Below are 21,901 nucleotides of genomic sequence, written 5' to 3'. Positions count from 1 at the left end.
TCTTATAATATTTATATTTCGAAAATGAATTAAAAAATAATTCTTGTTTGTTTGTTATATTTAAATTCCGGTTTGTTCATTAAAAATTAAAGTTCGATATTAAGCATTAAAAATTTTTTCATCAATTTTTTGTAGGTGACGTCACAAAATCACGTGGACAGGCGCTTATAATGTAATATAAGTAAGTCAACTTGCGATATATAAGAGTGCTGTAACTTTTGTTTTACTAATTATTTCTATGAATTTCTTTATCTTGAATGTTAGTTAGGTCAACGCGGTTCTAATAAAATACATAATTTTATTTTTTGAAAGATGACATATTTTTAGCAAAACTGTCATAACTTTCTTGAATAATAATATTTTTCAAAATTATTTTATTTTTATGTTTATTAGCATATTGCTGTTCGAATAATAAAATTAATTTTTGATTTAAAATTTTTTTTAAGTAAATTTTTTTGGTAGGTGACGTCACAAAATCACGTGCACAGGCGCTTATAATGTAATATAAGTAAGTCAACTTGCGATATATAAAAGTGCTGTAACTTTTGTTTTACTAATTATTTCTATGAATTTCTTTATCTTGAATGTTAGTTAGGTCAACGCGGTTCTAATAAAATACATAATTTTATTTTTTGAAAGATGACATATTTTTAGCAAAACTGTCATAACTTTCTTGAATAATAATATTTTTCAAAATTATTTTATATTTATGTTAATTGGCATATTGCTGTTTGAAAGGTACAATTAATTTTTGATTTAAAATTTTTTTTAAAAATTTAGATTTTCTCAATTAAAACATTTTCTTGTTGCCCTTCTCTGTTAAAAAACGACTCTTTCCAAAAGAAATACGTATCGAATTGCATTTCCTTTAGGCTTAATACGTTATTTCAATTGTGTAAAGATGCAAAAGGAAATAAAGTTGTGCATTGTTTACATTTTTAAAAACAAAAAAGTCAATGATGTGGAACAATATTATTTTCGTTTATCCTCACTTTTTTCAGTTTTTGTATACCACTTTTAACAAAAATGATACAAGCAGTTGGGATTTATATTAAAAGTTGTGTCAATTACACATTGTAAATATATCAATATTTAAAGTTACATTGAAAAATAGTTAAGTTTTAAAAACAATTTAACCGCAATCCAAATTTTTTCAAAACAGAGATTTTTTGTTTCTGATTCGAATCGCAACTGTGTTGAAAATGCATAACTTTATTTAAAAAGAGCAAAAACATAAACGAACAACTATAGCAGTTCAAAACATATTTACCAATTAAAACAAATAATTTTTAAAATGATACAATTAAAAATATGATTTAAATAACAGACTATTTACATTTTACTATGGCAATTTATATTTGCTGTAAATGGCTGTAATCAAATTGGCAGTGTTTTTAATTTTGGTATATGTTTACGTATTAACAATAGCCTATAACAAGCCTTATAGTCAAAAAATTCAAATTTAAATATATAAAGTAAGTAAATAGATACGCAAATAACAAAGAAGACATGGCTGCTAATTCATTGACTTTTTTTCAAAATTTTGACATTTTTTTAGCAACATTTTAAACACATTAACTCAAAAACATAAGTATGGACGTAATAACAATATGGATTTAAAAAAAACTACAATTTTTTCTAGTTTTACAATACGACACAGACACAAAAAGTCAATTTTTATACAAAATTTTGAAGAAATAATTCAGGTGGCGAATAAAAATACGAGTTATAAAATACAAAAAATCAACTGCAGAATCGGAAAATTAAAATGTAAAACAAATTGAAGAATTGATAATATTTTGTTAAAAACACAGAAATGTCTCAATTGAAGAAATTTATATTTTGAAGAAATTTTCTAAATTGAAGAACCAAAAATTGAAGTAAATGAAATATAAGAACACTTTGATAAAAAAACAGCAATTCACTTACAATTTTACAGAACAAAATTATAACTTTGGCGTAAACATAAAGTAAATATTTGATTGTTATTCTTAATGTTTAAAATTTTTTACTGGGCACTAATCAAGCCCATAGCATGCTCTTTAGCTCGGCATCTTAAATTTTCTAGGCTTAAATCTTTATTTTCAATTATTCCTGGTCTGTTGTGATCTATTGACGGCGCGGGATCTAAAAACAACATCAATAAATTTACTAAACAAAAAAAAATTGTTTTTAAATACTTTATGTTTTTTATACTTTAGCCAAATAGAGAATGTTGTTATAAGATAAGGACTTTTAAAATAAAAAGTTTTGTAAATAATAATAATTTTTAAAAATTCTGGATGTATGTCTTTCTAACCAGGTGATAATAAAATAATAAACCTTAAAGGTAAAGCTGTTATATGACTGTTATATGACTAAAGGTAAAGCTGTTATATGTTATATGACTGTTATATGATAAATTCGTAAAGTTAAGTTGTCTTTAAGTTAATTAAGCAGTCAAAAAATTTTAAAATAAACTTAAAAATTTCTAATAGTAATACATTAGCCCACCTGTGGTTGCAATCTGTGGAAACCGCCACGATTCGGAGCTGTATGAAGCATAAGGATGGTAGACCTGTTGCTGGTATTCACTTCCTATATAGCAAGAAATACTTATTGACAACAACTTGTTGCTAAAATAAACTAAGCATGTTTGTAAAATACACCTACACAATTAATCACTGATCTGTAAACGTGCAGTCAAGTCTAAGTTTTGTTGTATAAATAAATGCTAATATACAGATTGTATCAGAAAATGGAATTACAAGCGGTCATATATATTAAGTTTGTTTAGGTGCTTTTGTGACACGATACATATCATTTATTATTTTTAAGATTTACGGATCACTAGAATGCTTTATTTATACGTAATTAAATTACTTATATGGTATCATATTAGAGAAAATAGGTTATGTATTAGTCGGGGACGTGGAATTTGAGGGAATTAAAAATGAAGAAAGCCAAAAAAGGAAAGGCGGAGAGACAACCAACGAAAATTTTTGTTTTTTAATTTAAGATTCCGCCTCTCCGTTTAACGCTTTCCTTTAATTTCCGTTTCCTCATTTTCAGGTGACTCGTATTAGTCGAGGATTAATATTCACTTGAGGAGCAAGAATTCAAGATTAAATGTTCAGTAAATGAAGGCTTATTAGGGTAGTTTGTCACGACAACGTAGGGTAATGGGTTTATAAATCAAAAAAATGTTTTTTTCCACGAAATCTTTTTACAGGAGATTATAATGACGTTCAGGTGCATAATATAAAGATAAAATTCAAAAAACTTAACACTTAGGAGCGTAACCCAATGACGTGACCAGTATGCCTTATTATAATTCTAAAGGTTTGTATTTTTAAAAGGGAGTATTATTAGTTTTTGAGGTATCTGTAAACGACGGACTCAAGGATTAATATAGTGTGACATTGGTGGGGCTCAAACCCAAAACCTTTTGGCTCGTGCAACGCTTTGACCGGTTTAGCACACTACCAAACTATATATTCTTAACAACTTTAAAAAATTCCTGCCACCTACCGGCTACGGTTCCATACATCGCAGAGCCAGGAGCAAGGACCAGGGAAGACTTTGGCGGCACCGAGTAATTGGAGGTTGCCGGAAACGTGCTGTGCGGAGAAACAGATGTTGAATTCAAAGATGCAGAAGACATACATCCGGGACTGCTGTTTGTTTCGCAACTTTCCGAACGACGAGAGTCACGTGGTATTCCACCTGAAAAAAAATTACAATTTTTTTGAAAAACTTAAATTTTTACTTTTAATTATTTTAATTTTAAAATTTATTTTCTTCAATTTACTAAATATTAATTTGTTTCAATAATTTAAAAAGCAATAAAATACATCCAAGGGTTATATTTAATGGACGTACGTTAGCTATCTACTTGAAAAAAGTTTAGGATTTCAGCCAGCTGTATTATATTACAATTTAGTATACAAACAGTTATAAAGCTTTTGTAAATAAATTGAAAATGCAAGCTGTTGCTTATATGCAAAAGATTTTTTTTAAATATTTAGTTATTAATTCCAAAAAACATTTTGTTTTGGTTTTGTAATCAAAAGAATCAAAAATAAAATGTTTTAAAAGTAACAAAATATAAATTGTCTTACTAATAAAATGTCGCAAAATTTTAATTCTAAATAACGGTTGTAAATTTTTGTCGAAAATCTGTCCCAGACAAAACTTAGTTACTATCGCTAAAGCTTAGGCAACATTCCGCATGAGCGAATTTTGTCAAATTTTAAACAAGACTTAACTTAAAACTGTGAGCTCATTAGGGCATAATTAAGTTTATGACCCAAACAAAGATTTCTTTTGTTACGTACTGTATTCTGGATGTAGGAGCTACCTTAAATTTTCGAAAAAAGTTTGGTTTTAAGTTTTAGGGCAAAGCTGTATGTTTGCTAAACATTTACCCACTCAAAGTAAATATTGAGCTTTAAACATTTTGGTTAATTAATATCCGACTTGCCGAATATTGCCGAAAATGAAACTGTCTCGAAAATATATAATGTGCCAAACCTAAAACAACAAAACAACTCTACCGTGTCGAAAACAATGATTATGTATTTAACTTTTCTACAGCCAGGTGTTGCCTATATTTGTCATATTCTGTGGTTTTTTGTTAAACAATAACTATACCAACTGTAAAACCAAAGATAAAGTTATTGTAAGCAAAAATAATTGCAAAAGCTGACAAGATTTTAAACACGGATCATAGAGTATAAGCTAGTTACGGTTCATAGGTTTTATTTTTATAGACAGTATCAACTGCGAGGGCATATAATATACAAACAAGGATCATGGCCTAACCGATTCCAATTTAAAATTGTTTCTGTAAACATTATGCTTCGAACAGCACAGATTTCTTAAAAAGAAGAGATTTGCATAACAAACAACCTTCGATTCGCAAAAACTTAAACCGCAGTAAACACCACCGCTTTGAAACCAGGAAAAATATACTAAGATAACGAAAATTAATGCACAAGCACAAGAAAAGCAGCCAAGCATTAAAGCATCATGCAAACAAGCCGTGTTATAACAAGGTGTTTAGAAAAGTATAACGTGATAAATGATAAAAAGATGTGGCCTACTCTGGCGTACCCTGCAGGTGTGATTGCACATGCTTTATTACAAGCGTGACTAAAAGCAGCAAATAGCTTAATGACTGTACCTGCTTGCTGCTGTAAATCAGCTGACATAAAATGACGTGATGATGATGACGTCGTTGTCGATGATGACGTCACGACATGATGATGACGTATTTGGCTCGAGCCTTGCAAAAAAGAGGGAACTGGGGGGAGGGTAAATGTCGACGGATTAGGGTAGGGTGAATTAAAACGGGGACGGGGGGTGTTGTAGGGAGATGTGTGAAAAGCGTTGTTGGGGTAAACCCCTCTTACCCCGCCTAAGTAACTGGGTCTGTTTAAAGCACCTTGTTGTGTGTATGACGTAGCAACTGATGACGTAATAGGAAGGTAATCGTTCTGAGCTACTCTTTTAAGGGTTTCATAGCTTTGGTTATCTTTTTCCATACTTTCAACTGCGTTTACAGACTTGTTATTAGATATTGGGGGAAGAATTGGGTTACCGCTAGACGGCGCTAGTTGTTTGGCGTTTTTTAACGGGGTGAGAGTTGCTATATTTGGCGAATTTGACGTCGAGCGAACGTTTTGAGGCGAAGCTGAATACGGACTTGCCCTATTTTGTATCGCATTTAGACCTGAAGGTTCAACTTTAACGTTGACCTCGTTTTGTAAGTTGGTATCTATGCTTGATTGTAAATGGGAATTTTCTAATGTTTTGTTATGATTTTGATGGAATGATTGATAATGAAATGGGGATGAATTTGGTGTAAAATGAAAAACAAAAACATTAAAATGTTAAAATACAAAAAACAATGCACAACATAGACTTATTGTAAAAACAAAGCAAATGTACGTTTAGCTATATGGTAAAAGTATTTTGCAGTCTAAAACTATTAAAAATATGGAGAAAAAATGCCAATGATATAAAGCTAGTGACATTTAATAACACTGAACAATTTAAATCTTGTGAATTTTAATTTAAACAAGATAAAAAAGAGTGTATTTTTTAAATTAGGTATTTCGAATATAAAACCTACCTAGGTAATTCCCATTTGAAATTGGCGGGCGATAGGACGACATATTTCCGCCATGAGCGCTGGGAGATCCCGGTGTATCTCGTTGTGGTACGCATTGACTATATCCGCCATATTCGCCAAGTGAAAAAGTCTAAAAAAAATTTTTTTTAAATATAAAAAAAAGTTACATTTTTTAACATAATATAATATAACTTTCTAAATATTAACAAATTAAATAACGTTATAAAAATACGGATAGAATTCTAGCAAATTTTTAACCAAAAAAATTAAAAGGGCACTAAAGTTGTTTTACCCATAGCTAAGAGACTCGAAAAATGCCATAAACAACGCACCTACCAAATTACCCTTCTATATCAATACTGAAAAGACTAAAATCGTCGAACGTGTTATTACCGGGTAAAGGGCTTAAAATACCAGATACGTGTTTTAAGTAACGTTCTTTTTAGATTGTATTGTATGTAGTTCCTATTTCTAAGAAACGGGTATGGGACTAATGATAACGTTGTACGATATGGAAAAATAAGACTGTATACTCAAATACCGCAGCTATTATATGCCGATAAACACATTCAAAAATAAGTTAAAAAACGGTGTTTTTAAAACTGTTTATGAATAAAGAAGTTAAGGTTTTTATCTGACAAATATTTAACAAATATTTTTCTTAAAAATAAAATACATAAGACTCCAAATATAACTTTAAGCACTCTTAAACAATTAAATTAATTTTTTTACTATGACGTCATAGTTACCTTATTATCTATATTCTCCTTTACTTCGCGAATGTCCAAAAATGGTCGTTGTTGGTGATTTTGAGTCATGGATGAACTAACATGGTTACTGTGGTGGCCTGCGGTGCCGGGGGACGGTACCTGGCCGAACCGATCGTGGTAACCGTTCATGGTTCGTGTAGCGACATCTAGTGGAGGGTGTCCGTGGATTGGATAACTGTTATCTAAAAAATAATTTAATTCAACTTTAAAAAAGTAGTTTTTTTCCAACCTACACTCATTCATTTTTAAAATTATGTTAAAACGTAGAAAATAATTTATTTTAAACAGTTTTTTTTATTTTACAATTTTATTTGATTTTAAGCCCACCAAGCCAACAAAAGTTTATAGAGTTTTACATTCTGTTACCTTAGTGTTAGTTTCTGTTAGGTATTTTGCCGAACATAATTTTATTGTAGTTTAAAATTGCCAACCTAATTTTATTCTTGTTTTATGCTGCAAAAAAGGTAGCCTATCTCTAATAAATTTTGTTTTTAAAACCTTTAAAAATTATGCATTTAAAGATCAGTGTGTAAAGGTCAAATAAAATGTTGTAGTTTATTTTTAAAAGCACTATTTTAAATACCCTTTCAACAAAACAACCCTATTTAATCTTTTCAAATTTATAAGAAAAACTAAAAATTTATCATATGATTATAAACCAACTACTGGGGCTAAAGATATAGTGGGATTTAATGTTTTATCTAGGCTTAGGGTACCTCAAAGGGTTAAGATACCTTTATTTTGTTTGAACGTAAATCATGGGCTTAGGTGAATTGTTCATTATATTAAGACGACCGACTGACCTGTGCTTGTAATTTAAGGGAGAATTGGATTAAGATTAGGTAATATAACAAGCTATTTTGTTTTAGAAAAAAAAGAAAAAAAATAATTTTTTTTAAATTAAAGATGACTAATATTTATAATATATTCAACTAAAAAAACTTAATTAAATAAATTTGAATGGCGTTAGTTAAGTGATTTTGGCGAGCAGTTTTCTCCTATTAATAAGTAAAATAAACACTAGAACAAATTTGTCGAATTTTAGCTTTAATTTTTGGGGCTAATTTTATTTTCTAGTCAATTAAAATTCCTACATCTGTTTATATACGAACAGTTATCAGCTTTACCTTTCAATGAAAAAAAAGTTTTTTTTAAAAAAAACAAACTAACAAAATTATATTTAGAATTTTTAGACAAATCATCATAATTTAAAAAAATAAACTTTTATAATTAAACAACAAAATGAATCAGCGATATTGTTACTATAAATAATAACTGTTTCTTACTATTTTCAAAAGTGTAATCGTAAATATCAAAATAGTTTGATTATGAATAATCTTTTAAACGTGCCACAATCTAAACCCACGCAAACATTGCTTCTTCAGGTCAGGTAATAGTTGATTAGAGTGTAAACACATTTTCTTACGTATTTGCCCCGACTTAAGGTAATTATATTTCGAAGAAAACGTTTAAAAAATGACGTCATTAATTTCGTTTAAAGTTTATCCCAATTTTTTTGGAACAGTAATTTTTTGTATTTTTAAATTTTTTGTTAACTTTTGATTTTTAATTATTAAAAAACTAGGAGTCGATACCCCGTGGGTTGGGATTTTAGTTGTCGTAATATGGTCGCGTAATATGGTAAATGGCATTCTTATATAAGTTGGCCTTTAAATTGGACATAAATTAAACACTAAGCTTCATCTTTTATAGGTTAGATTTTTATAACTTAACTTTTTTAACATGGAAATGTCATGTCAAAATTATTTTAAAAAAATATAAATTTTGTGTTTTTGCATATAACAAAACAAATTTTGATTTATTTTATTAAAAATGTTGTTAAAAGTATTTTTTATCACCACTTTGGTATTTCGTGTAAATTTCCCCCTTTTAAAATATTTTAACGCAACTTAGAAAACAAAGAACCGGTAATTAGATCCTATTTCGGTGATTACAGGAATTAAATTGTGCTTCATTTGTAATCGCTTGTCACAAGTAACAAAAACCCCGCGCGACTATTTTTCACTCATATACTTTTGTGTACAATACATACAACCTATGATTCACCCACTAGCCTGACATTTGGGTAAGCTTAATTTAAAGGAACGGAAAATAAAGGAAATCAAAAAAAGGCGGAATCTTAAAAAAAGTAAAACGCGGAAATTGCGTTGACAGTTTATTTGTATTTAGGTCAATATTATTTTAGAAATTAAACTGCATTATCCAAAAGAGAGTTAGGTTAAGATGGGGTTAATAAAAAGTTTTTTATTGTCGATATTTAGTTAATAAATAAACAACAACATCCTAAAATAAACAGGCAAGCAATTCCGCGTTTTATTTTTTGAGAATCCGCCTTTCCTTTTTGTCTTTTCTTCGATTTTTAGGCGACCCCGACATTTTAGCGCGACTTCGAATCGAAATTACTTCGCTGATATTTGATACAATAAATAGCAGAAGCCGCGCTTTTATCCTCGGGCAATTTCGATTTTAACGGGGCCGAAATTTTTGATGATTTTCGTCGTAAAACAAATTAGGAAAAATTCGCGCCTATAAAAATGTTAAACCCGATCTGTAACACGTCATTATTTCTATAACGTCATTATTTTATAGATAAAAGTCTGGGAATACGTGAGTAGTATAACTTTAAATTAACAAATACGAGTCCCTTTGCAAACTTCAAAAATAAGTCAACATTCAGATCCAAAAAATTTAAGCGTCTTGTACATTTTAAGACCTTATTATAAAAAACAACCGATTATGACGTCATATTTACCTTGTTGATGGGGATACATGGCATGTGACGTCACTGGGGTGAAATGAGAGTTCTTTGGGTACCCCGGGTAAGCTTCTGACACGTTAATAGGGGGAGGGGGCGGTAAGATCTGGGGGGTAGTTGGAGGAGCTAACCCCAGGATTCCGTTTATTGTGTATGGGGCATGGTCGACCATCATAGGGGGTCCCCCGTTTGTAGAAACTAAAAAAAAATTAACAAAATTTTAAAATTTAAATTTATACAAATTCCAACAAAATAATGTTTTTTGGTCATTTTAGCAGAAATTTTAAGTTATTCTCTAATTAAGTTATTTTATAACACCAAAGAAAAAAATATATAATAATATAAAACCAAAGATAAAACATATTACAATTTATTTATTCGAAATTTGCATTGAGTTTTTATTAAATACTTGTGTATGTTTAAGTTATATCTTACCTATACTACTAGAAGACATGCCAACCACGTGAGATAACTGATGATGTTGATGATTTTTTGCTGTTTCAGCAGCCTTATTTCTTACGATCCTAATTTAAAAATTAAAAAAATAAATTTTAAAAATAATAACATAACATTTTTATTTTAAACACCATAGAAAAACAAAACCAGATACTAAACCCACAGTTTTGGACTTTAGATAAAAATAAAAATGTTTTACTAACAAAAATGTTAATTTTTTTGTATTATTTAATTTAAAATTTCACTATTATTTTTTTTATCTTTTTTGAAAATTTTTTAAACAAAAAAGATTTCTAGACATTTTTTAACCGCCAGGGAAATCGCGTCGTTTTTTGTTTCAGTTTGCAATATTTAAACAACAAACAAGAAAGGAATGTGGACAGGTTTTTAAAAACCTGAAATCTTACTTCGAGCAGGTGTATCTTTTACGATGAAGAAACACAAACTTAATTGCAAAAAAGGTTTCCCACATTTTTCAATTATGATTACTAAGACTTTGAAATATTACCAGTTTTTGTGTACGTGCACATATTTGAATAAGATTGATGGCATATATATATATATATATATTTAAATAGTAAATAGGTAACAAAAATTTTTAAATTTTATCACTTTTTTCAACCCATAACCCTAAAATTACTTATTGCAAAAACACCAATAGCTTATCTTGGATTTTGTGGATTTTTTTAGAGTCTAAACACTTTTTAAAACATGATTATTTCCACTTGGTTGGGTTTAAAACCTTTTGTTTAAAATAATTTAAATATAAATAAATGATTTGCTGTCGTAGTACCTACCAAGATGTTTATAAATTAAATCCAAGGCAATTTACTGGGCTTATCATGAAAATTTAAGGTAAATAATGCCTAAAAATTTTCAGTTTTTACGTTTTATTATAATACTTATACACCGCACAATATTTTTAAATTTTAAATTTGGTTCGAATGCAATATACCCCAATAAATTGGTTGTAAAATATGTTTTTCATGATTCAATTACGTCGAAATTTACCGAGTTTACCGCCCAAATTAACTACTTATCCCTTAATAAAAACAAGAATGTCGAAAAATGGCCAATTATTTAATTTTGTTCGAAACAGCCATGTTAAATAGACTGCACAGGTATAGTAAATATAATATGTAAATAGCAGGCTGTCAAAAAGACATGTTAAGATTTAAATCTACCATTCCTTACATATATTTCATTAAATCACCGGCAGCGTGGCGTAGTTGGCAAAAAACTTGGCTTCATTACATAAGGTCCTGGGTTCAATCCCCACTGCCCTCATACTGCCCTTGAGTAAGGTGCTATAAACAGTATAAACTCCTGCTGATCCATTACTTAGTCAGCTGCTTATAATTTTTGAGAAATTAAAATCTATAATGTCCCAAACTACTAAAGGCAATTCGAGATTTGTAACTGATGTTACTCTATGTTTAAGTTGTTAGGTCGGCCTTCGCACACCGAGAATGAATAAATAAAAAAAAAATAAACTGACCTGTTAATAGAACTAACACTTGGGACATTGTCCTGGTCGCAAATTCGTTCGCTTAAAAGTCGGTCTCGTATCTCCCAAGCAAACATTGTCGGATTCTGTCGCTTGTAATCACAAATTTTCTCAACAACTCTGGGTGTGGCAACTTTAGGTTTACTTCCTCCTATTACGCCAGGCCGTATGCTGCCAGTTTCATAGTACCTAAAATATTAATAGTAAAAGAAAAATAAAGTAAGAATATATGTTGCAAAAAATTTATATATTTTAAATATACAATCCTTAGAAATTTATAAATCCTAGAATATAAAGCAAATTATATTAAAAATAAGAAACCATTTTTTAGTTTTAAAAATGCAGGCCTTAGAATTTATTATCAGTTTTCTTTGGATTAGTTTTTTTTATAAACAATAGTTATTTTTTAAATTAATTCACAATGCACAAATTTTATATGGAAAAACAATTTAACAACTTTTTTATTATTTTTACATTATAATTTAAACATTAAAAAATGGTCTTATAAAGTTTTTATCCGTTGAAAGTACAAATAAAAAATATAATTTCTGGAAAAATTTGTTTTGCATAAAAAAAAAATTTTTTTTTAATTTTTAATTTTTTTTTTTAATTTTTTTAATTTTTTTTTAATTTTTTTTTTTTTAATTTTTTTGTTCACCTTGCTAAAATTTTGCTGACACATCCATGAGAGACTCGAAGTTGTCGCGCGATGTCGCAAGGGCGCACTCCATGATGAGCTTGGTCCACGATCTGCTGCCGGACTTGATCCGGAAGTGGTCTTCCGTTGACATAAACTCCTCCTAGTTGGTTGACTCCTCCATGTCCTAGAAGAAAAAATAAATTTTAGAAAAAATAAATATGGCGGAAAATTTATTTTTTGATTTAATTTACTAAACTTTAAAATAAAATTTCAACCAAATAAACTAATATTTTAAATTTATCAAAACATTAAAATCTTAAATCGTTTTTTAATAAATTTTGTTGGTTATTGTTTAAAAATAAATATTTAACAAAATGGCGGAAAAAAAACTTTTTTAAAATGTAAGTCAAAAACAAAAATAAAATTAAGTGAAATTAAAAAAAACAAAATAAATAGCAACCAGAATATTAATATTATAATAATATTCTTACGCCAATATACAAAAAATTTAGCATTTACCAATAGTATTTCAGTATTTACCAAAATCACATAAATAGGCTCAGAAAAGTTTAAACAAAAAAATGCATATTATTTTTTAAAAATTTTAAATTTCTATAAATTAAAAATCGACAAATTTCCGTGTATTTTGTTATTCCCACGCCGTCAAATGAATTCTGTGTGAATTGACAAGGCGGAAAGCTCGCTCGAGCGATCCGCAGCGGCCAATTTAATTTCTACAAACAACTACACAGGTTCAAAACCAATTCGCCATGAAGGAACGCTTGGACACGCTTAACTAAGATAAAAACACGGATCTGAAACAACTCAGATCTCTCCCAAGATGTTATTATTGTGAAGAACTGTTTCCACTACACGCCTGGGCAACCAGGATCACTATACCTTTTACTATTAATAACACAAGGTGTAAAGAGTTAATTTAATTCTTCAAGAAGATCTAAAGTGTAAATCATAAGTGTAAATTTCGGGCTGGTTAGGCAGCGTTTAAACTGTCAAAAAACCGCGCTAACAATAGGTGCAAAGCGCCGAAAGTTTACGGTTCGATCCCCACCGTTTCACCTCCACAAAAGAGCTATGAACTTGTACTAAACACGGAGCTTACACTTTGCCGAGATCTTTGTTGTGTTTGGTTTAAAGCAAACGCGACAAATCGAATCCGCGTGTCCGCGATATCCGTTTGACTTTTGACCCGTTTTCTTAAATCAATCGAAAGCTAAGTTATCTTACTTTCCATTTCGATGCATTTCATTGAATTTTCTCAATTCACAGTTAGTTGCTTGCCTGCTTAACTTTTTTTACTACAAACTTACGCTTAACATATAATTAAGACCTTACAACTGTATCAATTTACGGATTTAGGTTTTTGAAAACAGTTCACAATAAAGAAAAAGTTCCCTTTTTTTAAAAAGAAATAATAAAAAAATATGAAACCTAAACAAAAAAATTTAAACAAAATTGTGCATTCATATTTTAAAATTTTGCGCCATATTTTTTTAAATGCAAAAAAACTTCACAAAAAAAATCTAAATATTCAGGTGTTTTAAAGTTAATTCCAAACTTTTGTTTTTTATTTAAATTTTTAGTTTTATAATTTCAGGTTTTTTGAACAAAGTAATAAAATTTTAATTCAACTTATTATTTAAATATTTAAGTATTTTGAACAAAATTAATTTTGTTTTTTAGTTAATTTTTTTTTTATAATTTTAAGTTCTTTCAACAAAAATTTAAATTTTTAATTTTCTAGACACGTCTAACTCTCATGGGGTCAAATATCCTAATTATTGCCTCTTCGCTCTGATTATTTGCATTCAAATTTCTTAATCTTATTATTAGCCTCGCAATTTCGGTTTATCAGAGCATTAAGAATACAAAATAGTTCAAAGAAAGGTAACCTCAAATTTGAGCGCAGACTTTTTAGATAATATATATCATGTAAATTTGTAAAATAACTAAAAAAGAGTTTTGGTACAAAAAATATTCAAAAATGTGCAAAAAATGAGTCTTTAAATTGAAGTAGATTTGTTTAAAATTAAAAAAAAACATTTAATCATAATTTGTCAATTCAAATATTAAGTGTTATTAATAACTTTAATATTTTGACAAAACCACACGATTTTAGACCGATCAAAAGCACTTTTACCCCATAAAATCTTCCTAAAATTTAACCAACAGTTTCCGAGTGCTATCTTATAAGACCTCTTATATACGATCATTGGGCATACAAGATGATACGGTTCATAGAGTTAATCATTTTCCACTCTTATGGTTAAAACTGGCAAAAAGTGTGCCAGGATTTAAAGTTAAACTTAACTTTGTGGATTATAAGGATTTTACGGTTAGGTTACCGTTGCTTTTTTGAATTTTAAGAACACTTTTAAGTTATTTTTAATTACAAACAATATTATGTGAACTGTGTTGTTATTGATATGTACAATGACTTGCTAAAAGTTATAAATTTTGCCTTGAATATGTTAAAACTTTCAAATTAATCTTTTCTTGGTAAAACCACCAAAAAGTAACCAAACCAAAAACGCTAGAAAAGATTGAAATTCCAAGGGATAAAAAATAATCAATTCAAGGAAATAATCATAAAAATTTATAACCTGTTAAAATCAACGAACGAAAATTGCTAATCCAAAACGAATTACACAAACCTAGGCGCATATTTTCTCAATTATATCATTAAAACTCAATTAAAAAAGATAACTTTCGTTGGCTGTTTAAAAAAACAACATCCGCGAAAATTCTACGCCCTTTCGCAGAGCGCGCGTTCGTTCAGTTTCGTGAAATAAGTTTATGAAAACAAGTTGATTTTGCAGCTATCTTAAGTAGATTTTTCACCTGCTTTTAATACGCGAACGTACGCACGTTTAAAATGTACGAAAATTTATAAAACCCAGTAGGTGGTTAGACCCTGTTCAACTATTTCAAGCCTGTAATTGTAGTTTTAATTTACTACTTGCTTAAGTTATTAAAGTTTTAAGCCAAATTGCATTGTGATGATTAGATTTTACGTTGAAAAAAATTTTGTGTTATATTGATCGTTCAAACTATAATTAAAAAAAAAAAATAGTATTTTAATAAATTAATATTTCAAGAAATTAAAAAAAAAAAATCAAACCTATTTCCAAAAAAAATATATTTCAAAAATCTTAACTTTTTCAAACTACCAAACATTTTTAAACCAAGTTTTAGATAATCCGTTTACTCGTGGTGCTTATAGTTTAAGTGTAACAACTTGAAGGAGTTTTAAACTGACCGGTCGCAATTGACATTGTTTGCTAAGTGGTCAACTCTTAAAACTTGAACACATTGTAACGAAAATCGAAAAAATGTAGAAATTAAGTTAACTTGATAATGTATATTTAAGTTAGTAGTATTGTCATCTAATTTCCATGCATTACAAAACAAGTTAAAAAGTTTGTAGGCCAATTTAAAGAATTTAAAACACAACTTTTTTACAACTTCAACTAAAGAAAAATATATTTAAATTGCAATTAAAAATGTTATTTAAAACTACACATAACTATTAAATACGAAATCCATTAGTACCAAATAGACTAAAATTTAAAAATTATCACTAGGCAATTAAAAGTTAATTCAATTTTAATTAAACTAAAATAATGGATAGAGGGTTAAACTAAAGTTTTACAAAACGGCACAAAATGACACTTGACAGTAAAGTCTCAGCACATTCTTATCTCTTACTGGTTTTTAACAAAGGATTTGTTACAATAAGAAGTTTCAAGACGACACATTGGAAACAATGAACATTGTACTTGAACAAAACATGAACAGTTTAACCGAAAAGTTACAACTGTCTAATTGTGGTAAAAAATTAAAAAACCTTTTTTTGCAATTTTAATCTCAGTTTATTCTAATTTTTTAAAGGCCATTAATTACTACAATACGCACAACTATATTTTGTCAATAAAATATAAGTTACATTAAGTTATATTAGCCCAATTGTGGCACAAAAATTTTATAAAAAATGAAAATTAAAATGAATTAAAAAATTATTACTGCAAATCACACCATTATACTTTGACAATAAAATTAAAATTACTTAAAATATAAACGTCATTATTCGATCTAGTGACATAGACATCCTTGCAAACCTAATTACATAATTAGTTGTTACGAAATTTAATGCAAACCCTTTCCTTTTGCAAAATAAAATCTGTAAAAAAACCTTAACCGATAATTTTTCGTTTCCTGAAGACGACCCTGGACAAAGGTGATTACAGGTTACAAATGACGTCACCTGATATTATAAGTGACGTCACAATTAGTAATGTAACGAACTAAGGGCGGAAACCAAACGCTTTGATTTTTTTTTAGAATTTCAGGTAAAAAAATATTTTTAAAAACACAAAAAATAAAATGTTTTAAATAAATGTCTCAATACAAAGTGTATTACATTACCCAGTTGCGGGTTCCTAATTTACCAAATTAACTTTAACAACGACAATCAAGTCATAAAACAAGATTCTAATTGGCCGACTCAGAACTGAATCAACCTTTTCACAAATTCGCGAATCTAATTTTCGTTTCAAATAAAAGAAATTTATTTCATAATTTCCGACGCCGCGGCGAAAACAACCACCCAGGAAAACAACCATAAAACTAACTCGGAAACAATTACATGGCTTTATGACGTAACAAACAAATCGCGTATACACAGTTTAAACTAGGTAGACCTTTTTAAACGTGGTTTATATATAACCATGTATATTTGCTTTTTGCAAAATTTCAGTAATGTGATTTTGTATAAAAATGAAAAACCAAAAAGCTATTATTAATCACTAGTCGTATTACAATATAAATCCATACAATATCTCAATAGCTATTTCACAACGGGAGACCAGAATTGTAAAGGACGGTTTTAGGTTGATATAAAAGTCAGTTTCTAACAATTTACATATCACAAAAATACCGAAATGTAATGTCATTTCTAAACAACTATTCAACAAATTGGATATAATTTAAAAAATATGCTGTTTACTATACATACAAACGCGTTAAAATTTTAAAATAACATACGTTAAATCGTAGAAACACAAACTAGTATTTTATTATATGTCATTTGTCAACTAAAGTAGCATTTGTACACAAGAACACGTGTTTAACACTAGCTAAAGCTAAGGCTTAATACCCACGACATTGTGTTAGTATTATACCAGCTGTTTAAGGTATATTTAAGCAAAGGTTTTTATCTTGAAATGCTCAATATTTTATATTCTTGAGTATTATAAGAGCGGGTGTGGGGAACAAAAAGGATAGCTACTTGAAAATTGGAGGGCGCGGTCAGATATACCAAAGGTCTTAACATAACAACTAAATATGAACTGATAATACTGATCTGAAGTTCGTTTTAAACAAGACCAAATACAATTTTTTTTAAGTATTATTTGAATTTAAATAAACAGTTGCATTCACTAATTTGCAAACTTAGTTTTTTTTTCAATTTTAAACAACATGTGTTAATTAATTAAGTTTATAATTTTTTCAATAACCCAATACATACTACTAACAATAAGATTATATTTAAAAAATGTCACATAATAATTGTATGAAATCAAAAGAAAAAAAATTATTAATTATTTGCCTTAAAGTTATTGACTTTATCATTAAAACGTAAACTCTTTTTGCCACAAATAAAGTAAGTTTAAAACTATTATATCATTACAGTTTATCTAGCTTATAATCACATGTTTTTTACGATTAAAAATTAACAAACTTTTACCCATTTAAATTACAAACCAAAAAGTTAATAATATTTGAAAAAATTATCGACGAGACGGATTGAAATTTACTCGTATTCATTCACAACAAAGAAAATTGCCCGCGAAAAGCGATCGAAACGGTGTGAGAATAAGATATCGTTGAATGCGTGCAAATTGTATTGCTGGCTCATGGGAATCGGTCGGTTTTGATCGGTCGCTGATCAGTTAATTATTTTCCGATCATTAATTACTAATTTAGCAATTAAAATTTTAAGTCAAAAATGTTAAAATATTTAAAAGGTTTAAAAGTGAAATTTTTATATTAAAATCAGTAAAATTATTTAAGCTATCCATTTTAGTTTAATATATTTTTTATAATAAGTAGCGCAAACCACTATATTAATTTTTAATTATGCCAAAAAAAGCCTTATTTTCAATTTTTTTATTTTTATCAATTAGTAACAGTATTAAAATGGCGGAAACAATACTATATTTTCCCTATAGACTCATTACTAAAGGAAATACAATTATCGTCAATTATTCAAATTAAACGATATTTTTTGACCATATCTCTTCAATTAGAAAGTGTTAAGTTATCAAAAATCAAGTAAAACAAAATAAATCTTTTCTAGTAAAAATTATTTACTATTTAAAGGTGATATTTGTTTTGGAATTGTAAAACAGCAATAAAAAAAAGACAATAAAATTTCTTATTAATACTTATAATGTAACATTTAATAATACCGTATAAAGAATAAAATATCAAAAAAAATCAATTGAAAATTTAAACCACACATTTCAACTTAAAAAAAAGAATTATGAATTTTATCAATTTTGACCCCATAAAAAATATTCCCTAAAATGACCCCCTATAATTTAAACTTACCAGATCTCGATGGAACCAGCCCTGTCATGTGACTATGTGGGGTTGGAGCCCCACTAAATGGGTGACTCATGGGTGAGGTTCCCTGCATTGCCATAGCTGGGCCCCAGTTCATTATTCAACAAATTTTGTGACAACTTCACAATTTTATAAAATCAAATTAAATTTAAAATTCAAGTCAATTTGCTTTCTAAAATATAATATTTTTGTAATAGTAAATCTCTGATAATCTATTCTCTAAAACTTTACATTTTATTACAAATAAAACCTAGAAATTTTAACTTTTTTTGGGCCTAAGCTTACACATTTTTAAATTCTTAAAATCAATATTTTGATTTATACTTGTAATATTTATTAAATATATTAGATATTATATTGTGAGCTTAGAGTGTTAGAAATGACTAAATATTCTTGATACTTCACCATTTTATATAAACGCTGCTATCTCGCTATATTTTCTCTCTTAAATGATTTTTCATTTTCGCGAAAATTTTTCCGACTTTGCTTTCGCTATCTCTCTCTGAACAAGTGCCGAAAATAATTTCTTGAATCGCGTTCTTCTTCGCAAAAACACTCGTCGCTATATATGACGTCACAATTCCGGTTAGCGCGACCTGCGTCGGCTTAAATTATGGTAAAAAATAGTTTTTTTTGGGTAGATTTTGGTATTAATATGTTAAAAATAAAAAGCGTAGTGAATGTATACAAATTAGTACTTTCTACGTCATCAAAAACAGAGCTTCCCTATTTTTTTTTAATTTAAAAAAGTGAGTAAAATTAATTAAAGTTACAGTGACACCACCTTCATTAATTTTTGAGTAAAAAATAATCGTCAATATAACATTTAAACTAAAATCCAAAAATTAAAAAAATACTCGAATAAACATTTCCTAATAAGTATTTTTGTACAAAAACAAACCCAGAAAAAACTTGATCTCAATTTTTGATAAACCATTGCGTAGCTATATTAGCGTCGTTCACCAAGTTTATAAAATTTGGAAAAGGCGGAATTTTTATAACCTTACCCTAATCTTCCGTTGTACATTCCGCCCTTTCCGCATTTATTTTAGTACTACCCGTTTAAACCGGAGGACGATGCTAATAGAGCTTTACTATTGCTAGGTTAACGCAAGACTAAATTAAAATCACGTTTAACAAACCCATTATAAGGCCGAAAATCGGAAACTAAAACAAAAAGAATTTAATTTTAATCGAATTATTTTTAATCCAATCATACGCATCAAGTGGAATGTAAGTTACAACTTACAAATTTATTTCCGAGTTTAAGTTTAAGACTTTGAACTTTGCCGAGTTGTGATATCAAGTGGAGTATGGCATTGTGATGTCATAGTAAGAGTTGTGTGGAAACGTTCTAGATTTCGGGTGATCGAAAAGCGACAAAGATATCATGTTGCTCTTTTTTAGTTAAATTAAAAAACGATTTGTGTTTTAAAAAGCTTATCTTATTAGAAATATATTGCTATATTAAATAGTAGAGTTGGTGTTATTACCATTTAAAATATGTTAAAAATGCTTTTTTAAACGTTTTATGTATTTAATATATTATTAAACATTGCATGTAAATTAAGATTGCCAAAAGTCGATTTAAATAAAAATGTTATTTTTGTATTTTTTTTAAGATTTGCAGTTCATATTTTGTAATTTTTGATTTCAGAAAATAATTTGATAATGTAAATATATTTGGGTAAAATAAATAAAGTATATCTACATTAGGAATTGAATTTTCGTAACAGTAAAAACTTTTAGATAACCCAATTAAAAATAAAAATGCAGGCAACATATTGCTTAACTCCATAGCGCGGTACAGCGGTGAAACATTTTAACATTAAACCCAATAAACTGCGCGTTGGTGTAATCATATAAGCATAATTTTAAACATATTTTACTTAAAATTGTCAGTTAATAAAATAAACAAATACAAATTTTACCTATATCCGAAGATGTAAAATAATTGTTTCAATTCCAATTGCATTTTCATGTTTAGAAGGTAAAACGACAAAGAGTAAATCGACAAAGAGTACTTTATTTTATTTTTTTTGTATATGTCTTTATCCTCGATGTGGGAAAGTCGAACGCGCGACTTAAACATAGAGTAACATCAGTTACTCCGACCCAGTCTCGAGTTGAAAGTATTACATATTAAAACTAAATATCTAAAAAAAAAATTTAACATTTAAATATTTCATTCTATTAGCACAATTAATTTAAAGCCAAGTTTAAAAAACTTATAAAAGAACACTATGAAGTTCATTTACTCATTATATAGCCTTGGATTTGATATATATTTAACATTTTATGAATACAGTATAATATAGATATAGTTGCCATGTAATTTTACTATTTCATAATAATTTTGTATATTTAAAACTTTATTAAACTAACCAAACAATAACTTGAAATACAAACAATCTTATAAAATAACTAACTTCTAATCTTTCTTACAAAGAATGCAGCTGTACAACCAGCAAAACAAAAACAAGTTTCTTACTTTAGGCTGAAGCGCATAAACTTAAACGTCGATTATTTCTTAGTTTGCCCTTAAACCACTTTTTTGTTTCTACGCAAAACAATACTTTTTGTTTTTTGTTGTTATGATTATTGTGCAAATAAAAGATGTTTAATATTTTTAAATAAATAAAAAATAAAATAAACTCGTCAGAAAATAAATTTTTAAAAAAGTTTCAATAAATATTGTTAATATGTTTCATATAAATCAATCAATAAATAAATTTTACAAAATTTTAAGTTTTGTAAATTTCACTCTTTTTCTCCACGAAATTATTCAAGCATCACCACATTACATTCTTCCTTCTTCTTAAAATGCATCAAATTAAATTCTCTCAATTTCTTTAAAATTGTTTCAAAATCCCCAATTCATTTCCAAATACTTAAAAAAAAGTTTTTGTTTCTGATTTTTAAAAGTTAATTCAATTAGCGTAAATTCATGCGAATGATCACTAAAAATGATTTTAATTTTTGCGAATTTATT

General features: G+C 28.2%; 1 protein-coding gene across 1 annotated transcript; it reads right to left on the bottom strand.

Annotated features, from left to right (window-relative positions):
* Positions 1–1,256: 1,256 nt before the first annotated feature.
* LOC145753168 (uncharacterized) lies at positions 1,257–19,073 on the bottom strand. Its single transcript, XM_082569571.1, has 11 exons — positions 18,895–19,073; positions 12,283–12,448; positions 11,616–11,813; positions 10,097–10,185; positions 9,659–9,859; positions 6,865–7,067; positions 6,116–6,245; positions 5,165–5,785; positions 3,511–3,705; positions 2,494–2,577; positions 1,257–2,127 (listed from the first exon to the last, which is right to left on the bottom strand). Exons 1-11 carry the CDS (start codon positions 19,004–19,006, stop codon positions 2,009–2,011), a joined length of 2,118 nt encoding a protein of 705 aa, XP_082425697.1. The 5' UTR covers positions 19,007–19,073; the 3' UTR covers positions 1,257–2,008.
* Between the last annotated feature and the right edge of the window lie 2,828 nt (positions 19,074–21,901).

Source organism: Corella eumyota, chromosome 1 (assembly GCF_963082875.1).
Source record: "Corella eumyota chromosome 1, kaCorEumy4.1, whole genome shotgun sequence".
NCBI classification, from domain to species: Eukaryota; Metazoa; Chordata; class Ascidiacea; order Phlebobranchia; family Corellidae; genus Corella; species Corella eumyota.
Note: the sequence above shows the minus strand (reverse complement) of the source record. Positions and strands in the feature narration are given on the sequence as shown.